We start from the raw sequence: 26892 nt of genomic DNA, 5'->3' as shown, positions 1-26892 counted from the left end.
TACCGATATGAAATAACAGCCACATCATTGGACATATTAGTTTCATTCTGAAGACTAAGCAGCACCTCGCCGTGGGGTCATGATTTACACTGATAGGCTGCTGCAGTGTGTTCATACTGCACAAATCTCGTTCAATTCATTTAAGGGAGATTTTTGCAAATGCATTATTGTATTATAAAACAATCGCTCATATAATCTCGATTTGTGCCGTTGATGTAAAAAAAAAAAAAAAACTTGAATAATGAATATATTTGTTAAAAGACATTAAAAAAGAGACATTATCACATACATTCATGTGTTCTTTACAATATTAACACTATGGGAACATACTCAAGCAGCACCAGTTGCCAAAACGTTATCCGGACACATACAGCATCACAGAAAAAGGATACTGCATCTTTATAAACAGGGGACACGCAAACAGAAACATATGAACATAAATTAAACATATAAGGCAATAGAAATAATACAAAAAAAAAAAAGTCATGGCAGTGGTAGCTAGTACAATCATTTCAATATTGAACATCATGCACACACACACACACAAAAGAAAAAAAGTTTTGTGCCATTCAAAAGCAGAATTCCATTTTTTTAAATTAAAATACCTGAAGTACAGATTCAACCAGCTTGCTAGCCACTTGGGTCTTTGAAACTGTTATGCAGGTGGCGTTGATGCTTAAACAGACACATTGTTAGTGTGACCCAAATCCATGCATAAAGTATAATTGTGCTAAACAGGTCACTGCAGTTGCAAGATTTAATATACGTGCACTGTACTGTTCTGAAGCTGGTGAGCTGCAAGCATAAAGGAGCAAAACTGAACTGTTGCAGAGTGCCAACGGAATCACACTTCCACAAACCTGTAGTCACTGGAGGCAGTAAATAAGCAGGTGTTGCTAATACAGCAGCTTGTCAGTTCATGCGCTGTTCAACTACAGATTCTTTTTGCCAGTACATTTCCAAAGACCCAACTTGAGTTAAAAAATGTCATTCTGCACATTTAAGTTCAACTCTGTAAACCATACACATTGACAGAGTATCTATGGTAGCAGCTTGTACTGTGTTACCATATTTATTCAATACAGGACGGTTTACAAAAGCCATCAAACAAAGCCCTCATCTTTGTACATGGTATTGTGAAAGGATGTAACCATGTGCAAACTGTTCTTGCATTTGGAAAAGTAGTTAGTGACCAACGATGCAGCAATCCTAGTGCAGTACTGTATAAGTTGCCTATTCAAACCATGCTATACAAGTATAGGAAAAAAATGGTTATGCACCGTCAAATAGAAATGGTAATGGTAGAATTATTATGCAGGGAAACGTCCCATTTAAGAAGCTGGGGCCCTTGACAGATTTTTTTGTTTGGCAGCAAACAGATTTCAAAGGGATGTTGTCTCTCGACAGGGCTTGGATAAGCATGGCAGACTATATCACGCCAGCTGACCATTTCCACAACACATTCACAAAATACTTTTAACCAGTGACAGGTTGCGTGAGCTCTTTAAAAAATATGAACATTGCCATTGTTTATAATATTCTAAGCCATCAATAGTTCCAGTATCTATAGCAATCCCATATATATATATATATATATATATATATATATATATATATATTAGATATATATATATATATATATATAGACCGCTCATTTTTCTCAGAGTAATTGGAAGTCGTTTTATACTCTCAGCAAAACAAAAAATATTACTGCACTAAGATTTAATGAGTTTCTCTTTATGAGAAATGGTTATTTATTTTTGCAGGATTCACGATATAAACTCTTTTCTTTCTTCATGCTTACAATTTTACACATACCATAGTTTATTACCATACATTTAATACCACACTTTTTTTTTTTTTTTTTTACAATAGATTTCATACTCGTCGCACAAATAGAAAAAAAGATTGTAACATTTTCTACTGCAAAGTCCCTCGCACTGACCCTCTGGATCCTGTCTGTCTAGTGCACTCTGATTTTCTTTTGCACAATCCTGAGGTAATTCATCTTCATTTTAATAATAGGTTAATTGTGCAAACTGATTTGAGTTGTGTTGGACATTGAGAAGAGATCTTCGGTACACAATGCGTTGTCCATAAAAGGGAAAGGGAGGGAGGGGACGGGGTTCTATCAGAGATGGTTTTTGTGCCCTTGTATCCACTCTGAGTCCTGAGGTTTGTGAATCTTGAGCTCTCCTTGCTGTATTCACTCCAGCATCGCATCGAGCTGGTCAGCTAGTTCATCGAACATGCTGCCAATGTCATCCAGGATGCTGACTGTGGTCTTTGCTTCGGTGCTGGAACTGAAAGACAAGGGAGGAAACAACAAGAGTCAGGAAATCTGTAGGAGGCTACAGTATTTCTGTCTCTTAACAAAGCAAAAGTAACAGAGCAAAAGTAAAATAAAATAAAATGTAATGAATAAAATCTGTCCATGTGTGTTGTCATGGCACCTGCTTCCCTCGGTGGCATCATTCATCAACCTTTTAAACCTGGGAACCATCAGATTCTGATAAAGTGGGTATGTGCTGCTAAATCTTTTAAATGTGGGGGATGCCAGCAAAGGAGGTTGACAGGGTGAAATCATTTTATGTATAATACAATCACTGCTTTAACCCAATCTGCTGTATCACTGGATTTCATGCCAGCACCTTGCGATACTGTATTGCATTTTGCTTCCACTGCACCTCCGGGCTGGAGGGTTAAGACGTGAACATCTTTATCTTCTAAGTTGAACGAAGGCTCTACTCACTCTGCTTTGTGTTGCTCTTCCTGTCTGATCTTATCCTCGACAGCCTGCAGGGCAGCAGCGAGTGAGGCACTGGTCTCCTCCAGTTTCTGTTGCGCTGTGTCAGGGCAGGTGCTGTCTGTGGAGGTGCTGCCCATGGAGGAGCGAGGAGGCTTCACAGGGACCCCGTGATGGGAGGGCTGAGGGGAGGGCTGAGGGGAGGCTGGGGGGACCCCCCCTGAGGGGAGACTCCCCTCCCGACTCCCCCCCAGACTCGGCCACCAGGGGGGGGTCCCTCCCCCCCCTCCCCCCGACAGGGTCTCGCCCCTTGAAACGCCAAATCGGTTTTACCTTGTCTCCCTGGAACAGGGGACTGGGTTGTGCTCAAAAGTCTTTTTCCACAATCCATCCCCTCCCCCAACCCCAAGGGGTTGTGGGGTTGGCCCTCTGACGTCCCTGAGAGACGTGGAACCGACCCTGCCACCGCGACAGCCACCACCCCGCGCTGTCCTATCTGGCCACCTCCTTTGAGGGAAGTAAAGACACACTCCCTCTCTCTCTCTTTCTCGAGAGAGAGAGAGAGAGAGAGAGAGAGAGAGAGAGAGAGAGAGAGAGAGAGAGTGGATGGATTATAACATCAGCAATGCATCTGTTGTTGAAGGTTTGTAAGCTTTCTTAAATTCACTTTAGTTTACCTGGACTTCCAGGTCCGGGGATAGGAGCCTTCTTTGAAGTGGATGTCGGGGGTCCTTGCTTCTTCACAGTGCCCGGTTGTGTGAGGACTGGTTTGGGGGAGACAGGCGGCTTGACAGGCTTCCTGGTCTCTCCGTCACCAGCTTCCAGACTGTCTCTGCGGGGCCCCTGGTCACCATGGCCCTCAGCCACCAAGTGGGGCACGGGGCTCTCCACCCCACTCATCTCTGACACTGGCCTTCGTTTAATAGTGCCCGTTCCGTTCTGATAGAGAGCAAAGTGCTGAGACTCCTGCGGGGAACCTGTCTGGTCCTTCTCCTTGGTTTTTGGCCGTCTCTTCACAGTGCTTGACTCGGTAAGGTGGAATTTCACACCATCTGGGTGATGCCTTGACTTCACTCTTCTCTTTAGGGTAGCATTGGCATCCACTCTGGAGATGTCTTCCTGTTTCAGGGTGTACACGCTGTCTGGCAGGCTGTCGCCCGCCTCCGGTTTCCTGGGTCTCTGCTTGATGGTCAGGTTGCCCTCTTTGGCGAAGGGGATATTCTCACTGGAGCTGTTCTGAGAAGCTGGCTGGTCCTCTTGAGGCTTATCCTTCGAGGGCTCGGGTTCCTTGGCGGATCTTGCGGTGTCGACCCTCTCTCTGCGCGCTGCCGCAATCAGTCCAGTCACGGGCCCGCTGATGGTTCTCCGCCGGTTGACCACTTCCCCGTCCAGGCCGATCGCGTCTCGGTGCTTCACAGAGGCCACTCGCCCATGCTCCGGACTGGGCTTCAGAGGGATAGAGAACGAGGGTGTCAAACACACATGTATCGGTTTAGATTATTCTTAAGGCATTTCCTAATTGTTTCAACGGAAATCACCAGAAACAGACATTCATTAATAATGGAAAATGTAAGTTCATAATATTTTATGTTGCTTACTTATTGAGAAACCTAAATGGTTTTATTTACCTGAATAAAGTTTAAAAAAATGTAAACTTGGCAACATAATTATAGAATTAATATAATACTGCATGCTTATTTTAAATTGGCCAATGGGATGGCCATGTTTCTTGAAAGTTTTATGCAATAAGAAACAGAACAAATCAAACTGGTTACATTTTGATTTGTGGGGTTTTCTGAAACCTCCCAAGTGATAATAATTAAAAACTACAATGCTTGTAATAGGGGAGCTGAACAAGCTTCTTTCGGTCCCCACACGTCTTCATAAAGAAGATCTTAAGTAAAGGGCAATGGAAAATAAATGGTAGCACTTTAGTTTTAGGGGTTGCAAATCAAGATTTATTATTGTGCAATTAACACTGAATAATTAATCAACAATATCCCTATACAGTGTATAAACCCTCTTACTAACACAAAAGGATTAATAAAACACCACAGTGCTTAACTTCAGGTTAACTAATACCACAACGTCTGTGGAATTTAAGATTAACCAAGCATTCATAAGTACAAGAAGCACCCCTTAAATAGTGTGAACCAGACCAACATGTAAGATGAACATTTAAACTATATGTATTTTGGAAACCAAACAATGCAATCTGAGCGCATGGTGGTCCTAGCACTACCTGCAGATAGTGTATGCCACTGCCACCGAGAGCCTTCTGCAGTGCCAGAGCTTTGGGTCCTCCCCCGATAGAGGACATTTCCAACATGGCGGCGATGCTCTTCACGCTGCCGGCGCTTCCTGTGTCCACCATGCCCCCGAAGTCACTGGCCCGCCGCTGCTCCCGGTACACCACCACCAGCTCGTTGCCACCACCCTCCCCAGTGAAGTCACCTGCCAGGTTTGTGCTCGAAATGGCTGAGCTGGAGCGCTTGGGGGGAGGGGGAGGCGGGCCCTTCTTCTTGGGCCGGAGGGCGAAGGACTGGCTGCGGTTGACGTTATTATCCCCAGACTGGCCTCTCACAGAGTGGCTCCTGCTCACACGCCGCTGCACGGTGGCATAAGGCGCAACATCTGGCACCATTAACTCTTCCCGGTCCCTCTCGCTGTCGGACATGGCGTACCGGTTCAAGCTGTGGGCCCGTTTCTTTGGCCTTCCCTGCTCCTCATCGGATTCATCCCCTTGCGAAGGGAGGCAGAGCACTGGCACGGAAACAGGGAGAGTGGGAGAAACTCCAGTCCCATGGCTGGCATTTGCTTCACCTCCTTCTACTGGCTGGGGCAAGACATAGGCGAAGCCCCGGTGTGTGGGGGATTGTTGGAGAGACCTGGGGGACATGGGGTGGTCTGTCTGGGGAAGCAGCTGTTGGGTGGGCTTCACTTTGGCCGTAGTTTGAGAAACCCCCATAGTCTGTGGGGAGGACGGCCTGGGTTTTGTGGGGGTCTGGGGAGGTGTATAAGGAGGACCTCCAGCAGGAGGGAAGGACTGCCTGGGTTTTCCCAGCACAGGGGGCACGTTTGCCCTCTGCATCATGGGCCGCACTTCCTTCCTCTGGGGAGTGCCCCCCTCCTCAGCAGGCCCCTCCACTGGTGGTTCCTTGGCCTTGCTGCTCAGGCTGTTCTCGTGGAGGCTCCGAGACATCTGGGGTCGCTGGGGCATTTGGTTGCTGGCTTGCTTCAACTCTATGTTGTCCTGGGAGTCCCCTCCGTGAGTCACGGCAACCTGCAGCTCGTTGCACAGCTCGCTGTCCTGGAAGGTGGTCATCTTGGGGGACAGGCACTCTGCCGACTCCTGCTGAGGGGACTCGATGGCCGCTACCTCTAGAGACTGAGGAGCCTTCCTCCTGAGGGTACCCCGACCGTGCTCCGCCGCCTTCTGTATCTCTGCCAGCTTCTTCACAGCCAGCATGAGCTTCTTCTGATGGCCTTCAAACACAAGAATAAGAGAAGCACCATTAGGGCCTTTTTTGTAACATGGAAAAAAACAAAAAATGATGGTTCTACTACTATTAACACTAGAAGCCCCGCGACAGTCATTTTTGGTTTTAAAATGTAATTTTCTCCAGTCGTATAACTTCTTGTGCTGTGCACTTCTGAAAAAAGTTTATTTATCTACGTTGCTCTGTAGCTTTTGTGTATCTGATAATAAACCGAAAATTGCTGTTGAAAATTAAATGTATTGCTATTATTTAGGTTTTATAAATATGTATGTTGTAAACCGATGTCAGAAAGACTGCTGCGGGACTTCTAGGTATGAGTATATCTCCGGTCCTTCTAGTGTTAACAAATGCCTTCACATGCTACCTTAATTTTAACAAAACAATTTTTTTCACGTTTTTTTTTCCATTGATGAGCCCCTGATGTCTGATGAAAGAAAATTGCTGCAGCAGCCTTTTAACAAAGGATGCGCCTTAGAATTTTTTATGGAGCCATCAATTTCAGATAGGGCAGACTGCAGGCACTGTGCCTCCACCACACAAACGGTGGGCTTTGATGGGAACATCAGCCAGTACAGTTATAAAATTGGAGAACCTCAAGACAGAAGCATTGCTCAGCTGGGTCTCGTTAAGTTCTTTCAAGTTCAGAAAGAGACTTTTTAATTTAAAACATCCTGCAGTTTCTTCAGATCACTAGATGGCGCTGGCTAATACAAAGGGCTGACTATGATATGATACATTACATACATCAATGGCAAGCACATGGAACTTAAAAGCACAATAACCAAGATGTATTAGCAATACCAACCGCTCAGAATGATGACAGACATAACTGAAAGGGGGCATTCTTACTTACTTACTCAACACAATATAATTTGCTAAAATCTATTTATGATTTAAAACCCTCAGCTTTACAATGCATTAACGTCTACCCTATTAGTCAAGATCTCTGGTTGTTTTTACCTAGTTTGGTGATGCCAATCTCCTGCAGGTCCTCCCAGGTGATGTCTGTAATGAAGTCTATGTTCTCATAGCCATTGTGCACAAGGACTTGATAATATTGGCCGAGGCCTATCATAGTCAGCCATTCAGCCAAGTTAGCCTGGAAAAACAAAAATATGGAAAATGGAATTTGAGTAAAAAAACTAAAACAAAACAACCTGCAGTTTAATATAAGCAGCTGGGATTTCCAACCGAATCTTCTTTCCAGTCCAAGACCGGGGCATTTTAGAAAAGAAATCAATCTGCCTGCTTTTAAGAAGAAAAACAAACACTGCTTTTGAACGCTATCCTTTTTTTTGGAAAACACTGCAAGTGGTTTGTTTTTGAAACATCAAAAAGTACAACCTCAAACAGTAGAAGGTTATTCGTATTTCTCAGTACAGTACCTCATGTTAATTAAAACACCAGACTACCGGAAACTGTTTTTCATGTTCTCAGGGCTTTTAAACTCCAGAAAGGCTTGATACCAACTTCACGCTGGACTACAGAGTCTGCAGGAAGCAAAGCTGGGGCAGACACAGTGAACTACATAACCTCACATTTTCCAGTCATTTTCAAACTCAAGGTTTATCAACGGTGCTGACTGAAATGTGCATGCAAAGAATAACAATAATTTATGTTCATGTGCGTAACCAGCACACCAACAGCACAAAATTGAGACAACCGAACATTTCACCAAAGAAATCTTTACACCTGACTGATCTAAAAGGCTGCGGATCTGTGGCCTGACCTCTCCATCACATATTGTTGAATTCAGCCTGCCATCCAAATCTAGTTTGGAAACCATGACGCAATGTCAAGCAATCTGGAGTGACCCTTGGTAACTTTACAGCAAAGCTCTGTTGTGTGAGCACAGGCCGCAACTAAATGGTTAGACAGAAGAACCTTCCTAAATACATCCAAGCGTTTTAGGAGTAAAGCTTTGTTTTAACAACAAGTGTGTGTAGGATAACATTTAACGTGTACTGTATCCTCTTGTTAACCTAAAACCAATTGCTATTGGAGCATTCTGCAGCTTTTCTTCTTGTAGTCCTGATATACTGTATACTGTAGATAAAAAAGGTGTGGGACACATACACATACATTGTTATCAGTGGAGGATACATTAAAGTGTACCATAATATAACTGAAAACAATCTTATTTCCTCTGAATATATATATATATATATATATATATATATATATATATATATATAGCACCATGGGTGAGTTTCGCAGAACCTTAAAAGTTTGTGATAAAGATATCTTCTCGATTGGATGAGTGATGGATTTAGCTCCGAGGGAGATGGGTACTCACAGGCTTGTGTTCGGGAAGCCATTCTGCCACATTCAGCTTGCTGATTTCAGAAGTAATCTTCTTCCTGTGACCAGGCTTGGTTACTCCGATAGCCATGAGATCCTAGAAAACACAACAAGAGTTAAAGCACAGAAAGGGGAAAACGCAAAGCAGAGACATATTCTGTACAGCCTTTTTAGACATTAAGGAATTGAAACAAATGAACATTTAAAAAATGATGGAATCATAGAGTTTTGGTGAATATAGTTTATTTATAAGAAAGTTGTGAAAAAACAAAAACAAATGATCAACGGTTTTTACACAACATACATGAAACAAAATCTTTAACCAAACTAGGGTAAAGAAAAAGGTAAAAAACACTTAAGGCATTTGTAATTTATTAACAGTTAACAACTAGCTTACCCACATTTGAACACATGTTTAGTGGTTAGTTAACATACAGAACCCTGTTTATTGACTGATAAAAATGTCTGCCAGAAAATTCAGCACAGATCAAATCATATCACATCACTGAAATATATAGTTTATAAATGAAATCTGGTTTATATTATTCTACCTTCTTTTTTTATTAGTTTATAAGTAACTATTAGCACAAAATAAACAACAAGGGTTAACATTTGTTACCAAGCTGCTGAGAACAGATAATAAACTAAAAAAAATACCCCATAAAAAAGTGTAACCGAAAAAAACAAACAAACAAAAAAAAAAAAAAACGAAATCAAGAAAAATGTTGTCGGTGTACCCATAAAAGGTGTGGCCTATATGACTCACTGTTTAGTTTCCTCCTCTCTGGACAGCTTATTCTATGCAAGCAGCAAATCCTTGCTTTTCCTGTCACTGTCAAACATTCACTACTTACTATTTATCCCTATCTGTATGTATTACAATTGTTTTGTCATGACAGGGTAATAAATACCTAATGCTCTACACAATCGCATGTTCCACAACTGTTTATAACACACATTCTTCTCTGGCAGCACTGTACTGTAGAACAAAGTTTCTTAATCTTTTTTTTATTTTTAATGATTTTGAATAGGAACCTTCTAACTGAAAATTGAGGAAAAAGCAGAATCGCATAACAACTGTATTGTTTTGATGTTGTCTTATCACAAGGCCCGTCTTCACTAGTCAAAGATCAATTTTTGTACATTAAATGTATGTGTTGTTTAACAAAAGGGAGGTTTCCAGAAGGCAGGCGCTGGGGTCCCTGGACATCAGTGTTAGTTCTGGAAATAAATTAGCTAAAGTTGATCAAATAATGCTCAGTAATAAAACCGCCGCCAAATTTCAGAAAAGCAACCAATTATCCCATTCTTAAAGTTAAAGCAAGTGCAAATAGAGTACATGGCAAAGGAACGATTCGTTAGCCATTAACAACCATGAATATCACACTCAAGGAACTTGGGGTGATGGCAAACAATTAGCAAGCAGCTTTACTCAATAGATGAAACACCAACACTACAGGAAGAAATATCACTGATTACAAAAAGCTCTTTACATACGATTCGAAACATGTTTCAATCATATTAAAAACAATAAAATCACGCAGGGCTTTTTTCAAAAAGCACTAGGACGGCAGCAAATGCATAGGACTCCAATGCATTTCTATATACACTAATGCTTCAGTAACACACACGCACGCATGCACATACACACATATTTGCATTTCTATATTTTCTCATTGACTCTCACTATATTTGTATTTACTATAATTCCAATCAGACAAAACTCCACAGAGGATGGAAGTCCACAACAAACTAAATATTTTGGCACTTTAAAAAAAAAAAAAAAATTGGAGGCACATTTAGTTCTTAAAAAGGCGTTTTACAAAGTGGGGACGTTCCCATAACATCGTTTTTTCAGGAGTTACCACATTTCCTCCTCAAAGTCCGTTTTGATGATGGGACATACTAATCCCGGAACTTAAGTCGGTCCCATAAAAAGATCTGAGAAACACCATTTATTATTTATTCTAAATTGCCGCCCGCAGATTCAATTGACGAACATTCCTCATTAGTTTGACTTGTCTGCTATTAAATAGTTACTGGAAACACATGTTTGGCAGGGAAGGAAGAAGATTCTCTCAGGAAATGGAAAGCAATAATCGATGCACTGGAAAACAAAGCAGATTGAATTTTTAGGAACTGGTTGAAACTGGAAGAAGACCAGTGTTTCCAACCCTGTATCCCGGCTTGTTTTTCTTGTGGGGGTTTGGGGGGCTTACCTCGGGGGTCATGCGGCTAATGGTGGAAATATCATAACCCGAAGTGATGAAGTTTGGAGCGTAGACCTGGAGCTGAAACTCGCTCAGCCAATGGATAACAGCCCCTGAGCTCTAGAAGAAAAGACGTGGCATACATCACTCACTAGTGCCTGCAACTACGATGCTCCTGACTCTCAACGCTCCTCTTTCTTAATGCAGAGGTCCCATTTACTCAGAATTTGCTCTGGTGAAGCAGAGCACTTGAGCAGAGACTTGAAATCTGGCGTGACATTGTTTGCAAAATGATGTAACCACATCAATTCTGACTGTAATAATTTGTATGTACCATAAGAGGGGCATAATTTAACATACACAATGACTTTGTGTTGGAAGAATGAAGAATAAAGTTGTTCCATTTAAAACAAAATTGTGTTCTATAGCAGCGGCCAAAACGCAAAAACATTACTACAGTAAATGCAATAGTATTTTCACATGGGTGATGAATGTCTGTGGCTGCATAACCTCTTATAATGGATGCCATGAGTGGATAATTACTCCCAAGATGTTTTTAACTCTGGGTTGGTAACTGAGTTATGTGTCATTATTTTGATAAATTCAATGTTAGTGTTCTGAGCTTCCTCCTTTCTTTCTTTTTATTTTTCTGTGTATGTGTGGATTCAGTACTAATGAAATCAGAAGGACTAGTCCTGGCAAGGCATAGTGTGGGCAGCTGCTAAGCAAGCTTCCCTACAAAAGCTTTAATAGGGCAATACCTGCACAGATTGAAAAGAATGACAATTTTTATTTTTACATTGACTACAGGTTGCTGAGTTTTCAGGGACATTGGGCTGTTTATTCAGCACAGAGACCTGTAAATAATAATGACTGAACAGCATGAGCTGCATTCACCAGAACTCCCTGTCTGCTGTACTCTATCAGTGCAACACACAGTTGGACCGGGGCAATGAGTTACAATGTAATTACCATGGCTGGCTTAAAATCACCCTGCTGAATTCCATACAAAAACACATTCTAAACTCTGTTAAAAATATTAAAGCAATAAATAAGTTAGCTGACTGCACATAACATCTCATTAATGGCAGTTTGTTTTATTTAAATAGCTGGTATGTCTTCTAATCAGAATCCTGACACACACACACACACACACACACACACACACACACACACACACACACACACACACACACACACACACACACACACACACACACAATAATCCTGAGTCATTGATTTGAGCTCTAGTACACTCTACAGAGAAGATTGGCTTTTCCCTCTAGAAACAGACGCAGTATCTAATTGCAGCCAAATGCTAGCATGGGACTGCCAAATCAGGTCAGCATGCAATTAAACACATGGTTCTCAGTCATCACAGATCCAGTGGGATCGTGGTGGCAGGAATCAGCTAACACTGGAAAAATAAACAAGGGGCTGAATTTAATAAAATAATACTATATAATGAATTAAGAAAGGAAAGTTTCAGTACTGTATTGCTGTCCGTCACACTGTTCTGCTGCATAACTGCTCATCCCTGCACTAAAACTGGTTTTGGCACAGCACATAAATAGATGTTAGTTGCTATGGAATTACATTGACAAAAAAAACCCCAAACACCTAACATGTTTATATTCCAATGCGTGGCAAGTGCTACTACAGAGGGGGCAATGTCCTGGGTATGAAGCAGATTACCATAAACATCAAAGGTATTCCTATTCAGAAATGAACACTGCTCATGATGGCGTCTATAAATAGCCACCTGCTGGACAATGAAAGAATTACTTTAAAGTCTGTATTATTTTAAAATGCTGGTCCAGAAAGCTATCTCAGATTTGGGGTAATGTTCACTCCATCTCAAGGTAGAGGCCCTGTCTGTTTAACTACTTAATCTTGAAAGGAACTAAAAGGTACTCACTATACCAGCTCAACTAATCCAATCCAATCTAATCCAATCCAAGCCAATCCAATCCAATCCAATGTTTCTGCACCTTCAAAAATTGTGTCATCGTAGTGATGTACCCACAGCCAGTATAATGAACCCAATACTGCTCCATGAACCCTACCGACTGACTGACACTTCCACTGAGCACCATACACACAGGAGACAGCAAGCAAGTCAATTGAGGCTCCTAAGATATAGCCTTTATTAACCCAACCAATTACAAGCTGGATAACCAGTTCTTTAGATATACAGGGAAAAAAATGTAAGTGTGAATAATATGCACCCAGGTTAGGTTATTCAGAAATAACCTAACAGTCTTAACCAACAATTATATATGTTTTGCTGTGTTTTATTAAACCGTGTACTGTCTGAAAAAAGTAAAAAAAAAAAAATTAAAAAAAATACAATGAAAAAAATACAAATAATAATGAATGAATAAATGAATACACAAATACATACATAAATGCATTAATAAATCAAATTCTATCCAGAATATCCACTTAGCATTGGTCATTTGCTGTTTTACATTTCAGGAGGCTAAAATTACCTAAATCGAAAAGACAATACCAACAAAAACAATTACTGTGTGCAAAGCTGTTAAATAGATCTGTTTCAGGGCTTGATTTTGTATCTTTATCTGTGAAGAATATCATTTTAATAATACACTTTGGACAGTATTATATACCTATAAGGTACATACAACTATTAGCAAACTGCTGCAGTTTCCCAAGGTTGTTCAATAACAAGCATTGTTGCTTGATACAGAACCAAAGCACCACATAAACACTGTCAATAAAACAGTGCCTTTAAAAACAACAATTTAGTACACTGAATCTTAACAAATAATTATTTTTAAAGCACATGTGCTGCGAACGCCACTCACCGATTCCTTGAATCCAAAGGTCTTTCGTATAGAGGCACTGATTTGGGAGAGGAAATGTTTATGCAGCATCTCCTACATTCTACAGACAAGGGTGACTCATGAAGTATGATTGCTACAGACTGGGGTGGGCTTACCTTCCCCTCGGACACTGTCTCGGCTTTCTTCTGTGGTGGCTGGTCCCCGTGTGGCTGCTCGTGGTAGGGGCAGCTGGCCACGTTCTGTGGACGCGAGGACCCTGGTGGTGAGAGAGAAAGATCAGGGGTCCCATCAATGTCACAAAAGGCCCTCCCTTTCCCCCTGGTGTCTTTAGATCTGTGCTGAGGAATGGGAATGCATTAGAATCAGAGCAGTACAGAGATGCTGGAACTGTTGCTCAGGGTTCTCACAGTTTAAAAGGAATCGGATTGTTTGTTATATTGGAGCTCCAGCTGGCTAATTGTGGAGCGATAATAGATTACAAATGAACCATCCTCTTCACTTATCTTGAAACAGTACAAGGAAGATGGATGGTTAGGTGGGTTTTTCACGTAAATACACGATCAAGGCAAACTACACATTTATAATATGAATATAATTTGTATGCATTTTGGTGGGTAGCCTCTGAGATCCAAGAGCAGAATTATCCAGTGAATTCAATCTTATTGGTAGCATTTGTGTTGCAGCAAAAATAACCAGCCCCACTATAGTGCTCTATGTGGGCTTTTCACTGAAGTTTTAAATGATCTGTTTACCAACAGAAATACTTTATATTTTCTTAATAAAAGGCAACATTGGCAACACAGAAAAACATCTGTAAACCTATTATAAATAGATTGAATGTCTACGAAGTATATGAAGTGCAGATGGCGTTTTAATTTCAGCTACATTCATTCATTTAAAAAAAAAAACACACATGTATGCTGCTTGATTTAGTACAGCTTAAAATATGATATATACAATATATTCCTTAAACTGAACCATATCCCTTACACTTTCAAACTACAGCAGATAGCAGCTAGTTCATAACTTGTTACAGACAAAAAGTAGCTGTTATCTGAATAGGAGATGCGTGGAACACATTAAATATTGAAAAAGACCTGACCAAAAACTGTGCAAGGTGATCCTAACCTCGTTTTTGGCAGGACATTGCAATTACTTACAGTGTGTATAAAAATTAATCTTGGCCCCCCTTTTCATTTTCAACTGTCTCAGCGGGTCAGTATCGGGGAAAAAAACAAAAAAGTAATTTGGGATTTCAAAAGTGGAACATCCTGTTTAACATGAGACAAGTGAGAGCAACGCTCTTCAAGCAATGGCTTGTCAGTAAAAAAAAAATCAAAAAGAAGCAAGGATATTAAGAATTCAGTAGTACCTGCAGGTTGGTCCAAAGACTTTCCAGAACCTTCAGCAGCAAGGTGTTCCTTCGCCTTCTGGGACTGGGACAGGACTGTTGCCAAAAGCTTTGTTGAAAAAAAAAACAGAACAAGAATGCATATTCAAATAGGGGGCCATTTCATTGTCAGTTACAAGTTATTCAGTCCTGCATGATGGTACTATAAACCACGACTCCAGACTGTACTTCAGACAACTCCTGGGGTGACCTTCATGAAACAGGACAGGATAGAAAACAAAATTGACAATAGTGTAGATTTATTGAGAATGGGTTTAAAGAATATGGAAGGATATGAAACTGTATTGTAGCCGCAAACTTAACACCAATGCTAAGAGGCAATGTAAACATCACAGAGCGTTTAGACTTGAATACCAGCTTAAGTACCATGTATTACAATGCCACATCGTCGATCCAAATGGAGACCAAAAGAAAACTGTTGGATATGCAGTTTCAGAGCCTCCTGTATAAGTCTTGGTGGTGTTAAGCACTGCTCAATCCAGAGCTCGTACCTCATAGCTTGTCTGCAGTATTTCTCCGTGATCCTACCTTGACACCCTCTGCCTGGGCGTGCAGCGCGTGGACGCTGCTGCTTGCACTCTGTCCACTCCCAGACGATCGGGCACTGACCATGCTCCCCGAGCTGCCCACACTGCTGCGATCACCGCCTGCCACCGGGGAGAAAGCAGACACAGAGGGGAGAGGTCAGTCGCTTTCATACAGCTGCTGAAGCCCAGGGATCTCCTTCACTGATCTCTAAGGCTTTCACAAACCCGGGCTTGAGTCTTTAGCTCTGATTCATTGTTGATTTTGGAGAGGTTTTATAGTTCTGTGAACATGGTGATTTTTTTCAGCAGTTGACTCTTGCGTAGTCACCATTGGAAAATGATGATATCTTAGATCATTTGAGGTGTTTATTAAATGTTTCTCCACACACACACACATACACACACACACACACACAGACACGCACACACACTCTGGTCATACCTAGAGTAGAGAAAACACGCACCTCAGCTCCTGCCCTCTACCTGCCTCAACAGTTTTACTGCACAGAATTCAATGAAATCCCTTCAGGTTGGAATGGCTACACAAAATGTAAATTAACGATCACAATGTGGGTGATCTTTAATTCATGACAAAAGCAGGTGTGATGATGGTGGCACATACTTCTAGCTACCCGACCGCAGAAATCTAGGAACGTGGTACTGCCACGACCCATCCTGAAGACAGCTTTACTTACCTTGAAGTGTGAGGCTGGCATCTGGGAAAGTGATTTGGTTGGTGGCTGCCAACACTTACTTAATGTGTATAAGGCACACCTAACAACAACTAACACTTTTTCAACATTATTGCATATCTGTATATGAGAATGAAAACTTGATTCCAGTCAGACCTAAGTAATGAGTTTCTGAGTGGCTTTTATTGCAAAACCTTTTTTTAAAACTGCTTCCACTGTGTGACAGGATCAAGTCACCACAGTATACTAGGGATAGTGTTTAGTACAGGGTTTGTTTGATTGATTGACTGATGGGAGCGCCAGGTGTTACCTGCGAAGGGCTTGCGCAGAACCCAGATCTCCTCATTGGCGCCGGCGGAGCTGCCCGTAGCCAGGGTGGGTGAGCCATGTGGACTGGATTCTGAGCCTCGGGGACCTTCAACACAGAAACCAACGTTACCAGCTGGCAGAGAGTGACGTCTGCACTGGGCACGCGGGGCCATGCTCCTCACTCCACAGCGGGAATGGACAGAGTGAGCTGGAGGGAAGGACAGTGATGGCTGGTTCACTGACATGAAAAGACTTTCTGCAACCTCGACAGGAGGGCAGAAGAGGAATTATGGGTCACAGCTGCCCTCAAAGTTTGCAGGGCTGTTTTGTTTTGGTCGAAAGTTCAATGTTATCGAACTGCTTCCCTGCTGAACATCTTGATTGTTTCAAAAGGAATTTGTACATGCAAGTCTTTCTCTGTACATGTCAATCCTTCGACGCACTACTCGCTGTGTACTTGTTGTTCTTTCGTTTCTTACCTGCTGTTGATGTTCCATGTTTTTTCCTATATCCAGTTTTCATTGGACTACATGCTGTACGCGAGGTCAGCTCTTTTGCAAGAGTGGTCCAGTAGCGCCACATATCAAATCTTTCAAGGATGACGAGGGTTTATTTTCTCTATGACAACCTACAGTTTGAGGTATGGCTCTGTTACATGGGCTGTGTTACGGCATCTTAAAAGAGAAGGATTCTGACTATTCAATGACAGACTAGACCATTCCGATACACTGATGAAACAGTCTGTGCTTCTCATATTGAGAACTCAGTTTTCTCTGGAGATGCATGCACAATGCTTACTCTTCTATCCCTTTGTGCAAAGCTCGAAATATCTCTACAGCTATTGCCAAAGCTTTTGCATCAGTTTTAGGATTGAGCTATCACATTTTGACCCCTCTAGCTGACTTAAAAGAAAGGATCCGGTGATTAACTTAGTGGCAACTGACAATCAAGGATACTCACAAAAGGGACATTTGGGCTGGGACCTTGCTAGATTTTTGAAGACAACCAAGGTTCAGGTGCTTGGTTGACATCCAGGAAGCGCAGGTGTTGACAGCGTATGATCGGGCGGTATCTGGATCATAGTTAACACATACAAGCTCCCACCCCCAACATGGATGCAACAACCAGGGAAACTAGTTTTCATAGCTAAAAATTAAAACCCTTTGGTTAATAAAATCAATGTTAAAATCCTGTTGTCCACTTACACTGTATAAATAACAGAATATACACACAAAATCTGGTTGACTGCAAGCCTGCATTACTATTTCTATGTGAGAGATGGATTTGTTTCTGGTTTCTGATGGGACCTGTGCTGTGAAGCTGGGTGTAGTAAAATAAATGTAGACTGCAAGGTCTGAAGTGTCTTGTGGCTCTCAAGGCTACAGACCTGAGTGTCCGACTCACTTGCATGTTCAAATTACTCTCTAGTTTATAAATTAGCAGCCCTAGTGCTAAACAAAACAAGTAAAATGGTTGGAACGTTTATGAAAAGTAAAACTGAAGGATAGCTCAGAAAGGAAAAGGAAAAACATGTAAAAATCAAGAAATCAAACAAAGCCAGAAGAAGATAGAGGTTGTGAGGAGAATGGCCAATGCATGTTCCACTTCAGCACGTAGCAGCTGTCCCCGTTCCCACTTAAAGCTGTACTTGCTAGTACTGTTTTCACCACTCACCAGTCATTATAAAGTTGAAGCTGTGAAGTGCTGTGGAAGACTGTAAGAACAATTCTGATTTGATATATTTATATAACGTTTTTCTTTCTGCTAGCAAGTACACCTTTAATGGTGTGACAGAAACAAGATACAGGACTTCAGGGGTTGAAATTCCTAGAAGCACGTGGCTACCACGATACAGTAAATGTGATATAAACTGTTATTTTTGGTTACCTGGCTGTTTCTGGCATTTTCTTAAACGGTAATTTAGATCAGGCCTGTTTCGGAGCTCAAACAATGTTAGCTCTTTTATGCTTTTAAAACTGATAAAGTTGCTGACTTCAAACTAAACAAAATAAAAGAAAGAGTTTCTACCCCTGAAATAAAACATTTACATTTTAGAACCTTAATATGGACCTTGGTGACTCATACAAAGGTAATAATAATAATAATAATAATAATAATAATAATAATAATAATAATAATAATAATAATTTTGGTATTTAGATGGGTCACCTAAAGATTACTTCTTTGCGATTTATTTAGTGATTGGTTACAGTACTTGTGTGTGTGTGTGTGTGTGTGTGTGTGTGTGTGTGTGTGTTGACTATTAGTTATTTGTATTCGATCTTTATGAAGTTTTTGTTAATTGTATTAAGAATACGGTACAGATTATGTCTGTGGCTATATATCTTACTCACTCATTCTTTCTCTATAGCCAGCATGGTTAAAATTGACTACTGCAGGAACCATAAAGTAGGGTAGCAGTGGGGAAGCAGTTTAGAGCTATACCTGAGCTTTGATGCTTCCTGGCAAACATTAGAAACCCTTGGAGGAGACGATCTGAAGAAAGCCCACCAAAGTATTAGAAAAGCTTAGAAAACACAAAATAAATCCCAGAGGAGTAATCCTTTATCTATCTTGTGCCTTGGATTTCGCCTTACTCCACTGCAGGCTTTGTATGCTGGCCATTTGCTGCCATTTGGCAAAGAGGAGATTGTTCAGCCTTCTGAGAAACCAGGACACAACACAAGGTGAATGGAATAAGGCGAACTCAGACTGGTCACGAGCAGGACACACTTGAGAAATGACTAAGTAAAATTAGAAGCAAATAAATAAATTAATCTCTGATGATAATAATAATAATAATAATAATAATAATAATAATAATAATAATAATAATAATAATAATAATAATAATTAATAATAAATAAATAAATAAATAAATAAATAAATAAATAAATAAAAAGCCGCTAGTCCTCTACCTTGTCCACCGTGCAGCTCTTCTGAAGTACTATAGGACCTGTGATAGCCAAAGGAACTGAAAAGTGGCTGATGGGAATGTGAAGGGGGAAGTGGAGGTGGTGGCAAGTAATGGAACTGATGGTAAGTTTCGCCATTAACCACGGCGCCAAGGCCGTACGATGATGCAGAAATCTGTATCTTTTGATACTGTTGGGTACAAATGACAGAGTTCCATGAACCTAGTAACAACAAAAATATAGGAGAAGGAAAAAGGGAAACAAATTAAGCAACAGAAATCAAAAGAAAGAGAATCTGAAAGGAAACTTGTTTTCCCGAAAAGCAGCATGCAAGCATTTTTGCATTCTCAGTAAGAAACTATCACTGCCACAATGAGTTACGCCATAAATTTGTTACCATTTGTTACCAAGAGTTACCATTACCATTAATCTCTGTTGCATAAGTATTCAACCCCTTTGCTACTGCAACCCTAAATCAGCTCAGGTGCAAATGATTTGTTTGAGAGGTCAGGAAATTAGTGAATTGGATGCCTGTGTGTACTCAAAGTGGTTTAACTTGTAGATAATTTCCCTCAGGTATATACAGACTTTCAAGCTGCAACTCACACAGTGATCCAACAAAGCAACCATGATGACTAAGGAGCTTTCGAAATGTCAGGGATAAAGTGGTAGAGAGGCACAGAGCAGGAGAAGGGTACAAGAAAATTTCAAAGGCGCTGATTATCCCTCTCAGCACAGTGAAGTTAAGAAGTGGAAGATGCATCACATCACCGAGCAAGCAGGAAACTCATTTGTGATGTCACTCTGAAGCCAACAATGACCTTGAGAGATCTGCAGAGTTCTGTGTCTGAAATGGGAGTCAGTGTTCACACATCAACAATAAGCCAGTCTCTACACAAAGCTGGCCTGTATGGACGGGTGGCAAGAAAGAAGCCATTACTCAAAAAGCCTAATCTTAAAGCACGTAGGGAGTTTGCGAAAAAGCATGTAGATGTTACTGCATCTGCATGTGGAAAAAGGTTTTGTGGTTAGACAACACAAAAATTGAACTTTTCAATCTAAATTCCAAGCGCTACATCTGACGCAAGCCCAACACTGCACATCACCCAGTCAACACTATCCCAACTGTCAGGCATGGTGGTGGCAGCATCATGTTATGGGGATGCTACTCTTCAGCAGGGACTGGGAAGCTTGTCAGGATAGAGGGGAGAATGGATGGTGCAAAGTACAGGCGAATCCTTGAGGAAAACCTGTTTGAGTCAGCCAAGACTGAAACTGGGGAGGAAATTCACAGTTCAGCAAGACAATGACAAAGCCAAAGCCACACTGGAGTGGTTGAACAAGAAGAGAATTAATGTTCTTGAGTGGCCCAGTCAAAGTCCTGACTCGAATCCAATCAAAAATTGATGGCGAGTCTTGAAAATTGCAGTCCATCGACGATCCCCCACAAACTTATCAGTTATATATATATATATATATATATATATATATATATATATATATATATATATATATATATATATATATATATATATATATATAGTTGTAGAAAATAAAATAAGGATCTCTGAACATAAAGCAGCTATCAGGAATCAAAATCAAGACTATGCAATAGCTAAACACTATACAAAAGCTGGTCATGGATCACCTCCACACTCATTACGATTTGCAGGGATAGAGGAAATTACTTTACCAACTCAATGTGGCAATCTAATACATTTATTATTACAGAGACAAGCATATTGGGATATTCAATGAAGGAATCAATCTGTGCCCTTTGATGTGAAACTCCTTATGTACAAGTTACTGTAGGGTGGCTAATACGGAATGTTTCATTTCTGTATTTTGTTTTCAAATATGGAATTTATAATAAGTTAAGCATATTGGCATGTCTGTAATGGTATTTTTCTAATGTTGACATAACTATGAATATTGCATTTGAACTGTTGTTGGACATGCTTAGGACAATTCATGACTTGTTTTTCATAATGATGCAAATTGAATGAATGAATTATATTGTTTCTAATGTTATTAATTCCCATTCTCAGGGATAGGTAATGCACTGGGAATAGTTCTTTCATTTTAATTGAATTAACAATCGGTTTTGGATATGTATAAATTGTTAATACATTGTGTGTTTCATGACAGAATGTCTAACAGCATATATAAGAGATCTGTGTTCCATTCTAAAGGTGGAAATTAAACCAATTGATTAGACCTTGATTATATGTAATTAGACAATGAGGTTCATTACCAGTGAATATCAGCTGCATTTATACATTCTATGAACTCCATTTTTTAACATGCTCTGATGAAGACAATATGTCGAGCTGTATTTATTTTTACCTTGTTCTTAAATAAAATATGAATACTTGAGAGACATTTTGGGGGTCTCACTCAGATTCACTAATTTACAGTGCTGGGTATGAAAGAATACACTCTCTGATGACAAGCCTGTTCCCATGAAATGGTTTCCTATAACCCTCCTTCTAAATTGCCAACCTTATTATTTTTGATTGCAACTCTCCTAGTTAATGTAACCACAACTTTATAGCAGTTAGATTTTCAACTGCGTCCAGTTGTAGTATCTGATCAACCTACAGGGTATGTTACTGCTAAATACCCTTTAAACAAAAACCTGCAGAATAACCCTACTCACATGTCACCCAGCTGTGAAACCTAGTGATTACAACATGTAGAAACATTAAAGCTGATAATATGAGGTGTTTATACTGTAACCCCAAGCTATGCATCGTCAGACCAATGGCTCAACTCTCAATAGCGATGAAAGTATCATACTGCACTATTATTTAGTACTAGAATGTGTTAACTCTGAAGTAAACTCATTGAAATCTTTGTAAGCAATTAATAATGACTAAGAACATTCAGATATTTTTTTATTGTGGATTAAAAGACTAAATACGCATATAAATATGGAACTCCCATATATTTGACATATGATTTGATACAGAGCATGGATCTCCTAGACTGCACACAGATGGTTAAAAACGGTTCCATTTAAAATGAGATCACTGAGAGACAGTTAATGACAATGAAACCAGGCCACGACCTTGTATCCCATGTGTTCTGTCACCTCTTGGGTACATTGGGGTTAAGGTTCTGGAAATTGGATTAGGGTGCACATTACAGTGAGAACGTGATTGAGTATGAATTTCCAACTGCTGCAGATTCTTGGTCTTGACCAGATGATCCGTCATCTACTGCCGAGTCATTAGTCAATTAGGGAGCAAAATCTTGTTAATATATTAGATTTCTCATGCCCTAGGGGCCTAATATTGCAGTGGTCTTAACAACGAATCTTAACTACCCATACAAATGTTAGTTTAATATTAATCTCCTTTAGATGATTTACGGAGGGTTACATAATTGAATGCGTCTTTTAATTTAATTTGCTGTTATTTTAAATTTTGGCTTTCTAGCAAAATTAACAAAATTATTGATTAAATTAGTGCGTACCAGCATCAATATTGCTCATGTTACATTGGTCCTTTCTTAGTATTCAGCACTGTATCTATAGAAACAATAAATCTAAACACAATTAACCTCCCCGCAAATGTTCCTTTTCACCTTTACTTGCCTTTGCTTCAAAGCAGGACCCAGAGCATGTTGCTGTAAGGTGTTCCTACTTTTTAATCTTCTTCGAGTTTTCTAAGAAGATCGTTTGAGTCAGCTAAATGACCTCTTCGATCTTGCTGGCAATTTTGTGTAAGGGTATCTAGAGTATCAAAGATCTCTTCACTTCAAATCCTGAAGAACTATTATTCCAATGCACAATCTGCTGATAGCTATAATAGTCTGTTCTGAAAACGTAGCGGTTTCTAAAATGATTAGCTTTTAAAAATTGTCCCAAAGCCCGGTTCTCTTAAACTCAGCTGGGCTACAACCGGGTACAGTACTCAAAATGACATTCTTCTAATACCGCTCAACCATGGTTTTGGAACATTCCTAGCTGATCTAAAGCCTTATAAAAGTTGCCAGCCACAGCCTGTTCTTGCTCACGTATTACACTACGCGATCTGTGCAAACTCATTTGGGAAATCTGCTGCAGGTTTAAATGCCACAACGATGTCTAGCTGTTCACCACGTTATGACAGTAAATACATTAATCAATGTCTAGTTCTACAAGTTGTCATTTCAGTAGCTATAATGGATTTGTAAAATATCGTTTGATTTATAATGCTACATAAAAGCTACATGAAATGGCTTTTATAAAATCGAAATAATACTACTGATATAGTCATTGTCGCGCTATTGAGAAACATTATTTCATTTGTAGGCACCACAGTGCTGCTGTGGCTACAGTTGTGCTTTCACTTAGACAAATGCCAGAGCAAACTTAAGCTAGTCACATTCACCCTTGTTGCACCTGCTATTGCACATACTGATTCTACCTTAAATCAGTCGGTCCCACAATGCAGCTCTGTGCAGGTCATTTGTTTACTGTACATGCAGTTTTCTGGGTTGCTAAATGCTGTGATCTCAACTGTCTGTTGGACCTCTCTTGGAGGGAACTGGAATTCTATTGGTACAAACTGGTTTTCGACACAGAAGTCTCGTTTTCATATCCTTTTGCTTAGTCGTGAGCACATTTATACCCACAAGTGGGATAATGCACATCCATTTTGGTATCTTTCATTTCCTTTGTGGTCCTTACCAAACCCCTAGTAAAAGCCAGTAAAAGCAATGTGTGTGTGTGCGTGTGTGTTTTTCTATTCCATACACCAGTGGTGTTCAAAAATGAAACAACATACTGTTTCTGCCAACTTCTGTCTGCCAAACCAGCCTACCAATAAAAAACAGCAGCCAACAGCAGTCCAAAGACACTAAAGGAACACTCAGCGACCGGCAGCAAAAATAATTTTTTTGTTTTTTGCTTTAGTGAGTACAACTCACTCCAAGGACAACAGGGTACCAGGTAGTGTGACAAGGAAATGAAAAACAGTGGTGTAGCCAACTTAAAAGACAACCCTTAAAAGTGTGGGCCGACACCCAGGCAATGAAACATTCACCCCCGACGTGACACATGCCACCTGTAGCGTCAGCCAAGCAACCAGACCTCAATACCTGCAAACAGGGTGTCTGAAACTCAGCGGCCACCGAATCCTGCCATTTGTTTTCGGGGGCCACTTAGTTTCAGGTGCCAAGCATACCCATGCTCTATACAGTGTCCATCATCACACTAACTTTGTCCACGGGACCCTCTGCCTTTGTTGCTCTCTGACCAGGTTTTATGAAGACATTTCACACCCTTTATTATTATTAGTATTAGTATTATTTTTGAACTTCCAATTCTTTTTTCTTTTTTTTTTTTTTAGTTGAGATTCATTTCTACCTTTTAGACCAAGATATTCTGTCATTCTATCTGGCCACCTAAGCCCACCCCCTTCCCCCTTCCTCCTTGCCCTCCTTCCCCTCCCAACATGTTGTGCAATTATCCAATTAAATGTGTTATTCAAAGTTTTTCATTGTTTTTCTTTTAACCCTTTAAAGACCACATTACCAGCATTTAGTCAAAAAAAAAACAAAACAAAAAAAAAAAAAAAAAAACACAGCTTTCTGGTGGACTGCTGAAAAAAAAGGTTTTCAAATATTAAACACCTTTCCCCCATCCACACAGACAGAAAAGTGCCCTATTAAAAACATAGAGCAACAAGCCTCCCTTACAGTTTCAACCAGCTTAGATCAAAGGACCAATCCTTAAAGGGCTGTACAGTACAGCTCAACTCCCTAGTCCTAACAGTAACAAAAGTCAGATCCTCTCACCCCAGCCCCTCCCACCCTTGAGAACCTCAAGCAGCACACCTGTCCTCTTACTGATCACCTCCACGATGCTGGAAGGGAAATATCCCACTCTATCATTTCCTGTCCTGTTGTCATGGATACAGCCCTTCCATCGGCCATCAGGGTGCTGCTCTAACACCTGCAACGAACGAAAGAAAACCAAGAAAGGATTAAATGCAGTTTTTTTTTTTTTTTTTAAATCTGTTTACTATCTCACCAGGAAAGATTTATTTTATATGGCTGTTCTCTCAAAACTGTACTGTACTGTACGTTTTTATGTAAACTCTACCATTTTATATCATTTAGGTTTCTCCCATGAACCAGTATAGTAACAGTACGGTTACAGTCACTCTGTCTATATGCAGCAGGTGGCGCTGTTGTGCACAGTGCCACTTCATGTCATAGAATGTCATAGAACAGAGAATCATCTGACAGAATCTGACATAATATATAATATAATATATATATATATATATATATATGTATATATATATATATATATATATATATATATATATATATTTACTTTCTGTATAAACTTACATTTTAAAAAACAATAAAAGAACAGCAATAACTTTCATTTGTTTTACTTGATTTAAAGAGATAATTCCCTGTATGTCCCAGTGAATGAGGACCTTACTGGCATGTTGTAGTTTAATCAGCCTATTGTTGTGCAGAGTGATCCCGGTACTTACTGTAATGACATCTCCGGTTTTGATATTCAGGCTGGTCAGGTCGTAGTTGTTACAATAATCCTTCATAGACCTGACCAGCAGGGCAGCCGAGGCATCTGATAAGAACAAAAAAGGAAAATGTTAAAAAAAAAAAAAAAAAAACAGCGAAAAGATGTCCTGCAGTAGATACAGCCAGGATAAACATGGGTACATAAGAAAAGAATACAACAAAAAGATAAAAGTGTTACCCAAATTACAATTTTGCCTCAGTGGAATATTATAATTTTTGCAGCACAACACATTTTAAATCTTAACTGCTTTACAGCTATGGCCAAAAATTCAGCTTCAAATACAATTTTAGGATTAAAACATAACACAAAAAAAACTAGACAAACATAATTGAGATCTTTTTATTTAACATCATGTGATCAAAGAAACTACAAAATAACATTGCAAAAGTCCCTACCGCAAGCCATAATAGTAGTACGGTATTTCATGTCAGATTTCGAAATGTCAATTTTTTCCATTTTTGTCAGTTTTTCATTGAGTATACAGAAAACTACAAAGCGGTGTGGAATTCAATATGTTAATGTAACATTATCCAGCGGGTTTCAATCGACCTTAAGAAACAAAACTAGTTCATTCTATGCAAAACTTTTGGCGATAGATGTACGTTAATTGAGAGGTGAAAGAAAATAAACAAAATCACTGCAGTCTGGCCATACATTTCTGTACAAAAAAAGCAAAACAAAAATGAAAGGGTTTGAAACACATCTTGAGGATGTCTCTCTTCACCTCTGAGCAGCTGCTTGATCTCCTTGCTGGCCTGTGTGGCAGTGAACTGGTTAACGATATCCAGGGCCGTCTGGCTGTATGTGTTCCTGACCTGGGCATTGATACCATTCTGACAAGGACAGAAACCAAACACACTGAATCACAGACAGCAGCTGGAACGATGGGAAAGACTACTGCAATTTGTTTATGCATATTCTGTTCAT

At 40.2% G+C, this 26892-nt stretch overlaps 1 protein-coding gene across 1 annotated transcript in view; it reads right to left on the bottom strand.

Annotated features, from left to right (window-relative positions):
* Positions 1-1687: 1687 nt before the first annotated feature.
* LOC121331149 (caskin-1-like) overlaps positions 1688-26892 on the bottom strand; it is a 121153-nt gene continuing 95948 nt past the window's right edge. Inside the window, exons 8-22 of the mRNA XM_041278362.1 lie at positions 26690-26798; positions 25916-26010; positions 25242-25359; positions 19422-19640; positions 16505-16609; positions 15504-15622; positions 14937-15024; positions 13720-13820; positions 10767-10877; positions 8543-8644; positions 7207-7345; positions 4989-6232; positions 3424-4192; positions 2753-2966; positions 1688-2303 (exon numbers count right to left, since the gene is read on the bottom strand). Coding sequence (XP_041134296.1) covers positions 2207-2303; positions 2753-2966; positions 3424-4192; positions 4989-6232; positions 7207-7345; positions 8543-8644; positions 10767-10877; positions 13720-13820; positions 14937-15024; positions 15504-15622; positions 16505-16609; positions 19422-19640; positions 25242-25359; positions 25916-26010; positions 26690-26798 — 3630 coding nt within the window. The 3' untranslated portion in view covers positions 1688-2206. The remainder of the gene's footprint in view (positions 2304-2752; positions 2967-3423; positions 4193-4988; positions 6233-7206; positions 7346-8542; positions 8645-10766; positions 10878-13719; positions 13821-14936; positions 15025-15503; positions 15623-16504; positions 16610-19421; positions 19641-25241; positions 25360-25915; positions 26011-26689; positions 26799-26892) is intronic.

Source organism: Polyodon spathula, chromosome 18, assembly GCF_017654505.1.
Source record: "Polyodon spathula isolate WHYD16114869_AA chromosome 18, ASM1765450v1, whole genome shotgun sequence".
Classification (NCBI taxonomy): Eukaryota; Metazoa; Chordata; class Actinopteri; order Acipenseriformes; family Polyodontidae; genus Polyodon; species Polyodon spathula.
This window is presented reverse-complemented; position numbering and strand designations above follow the sequence as displayed.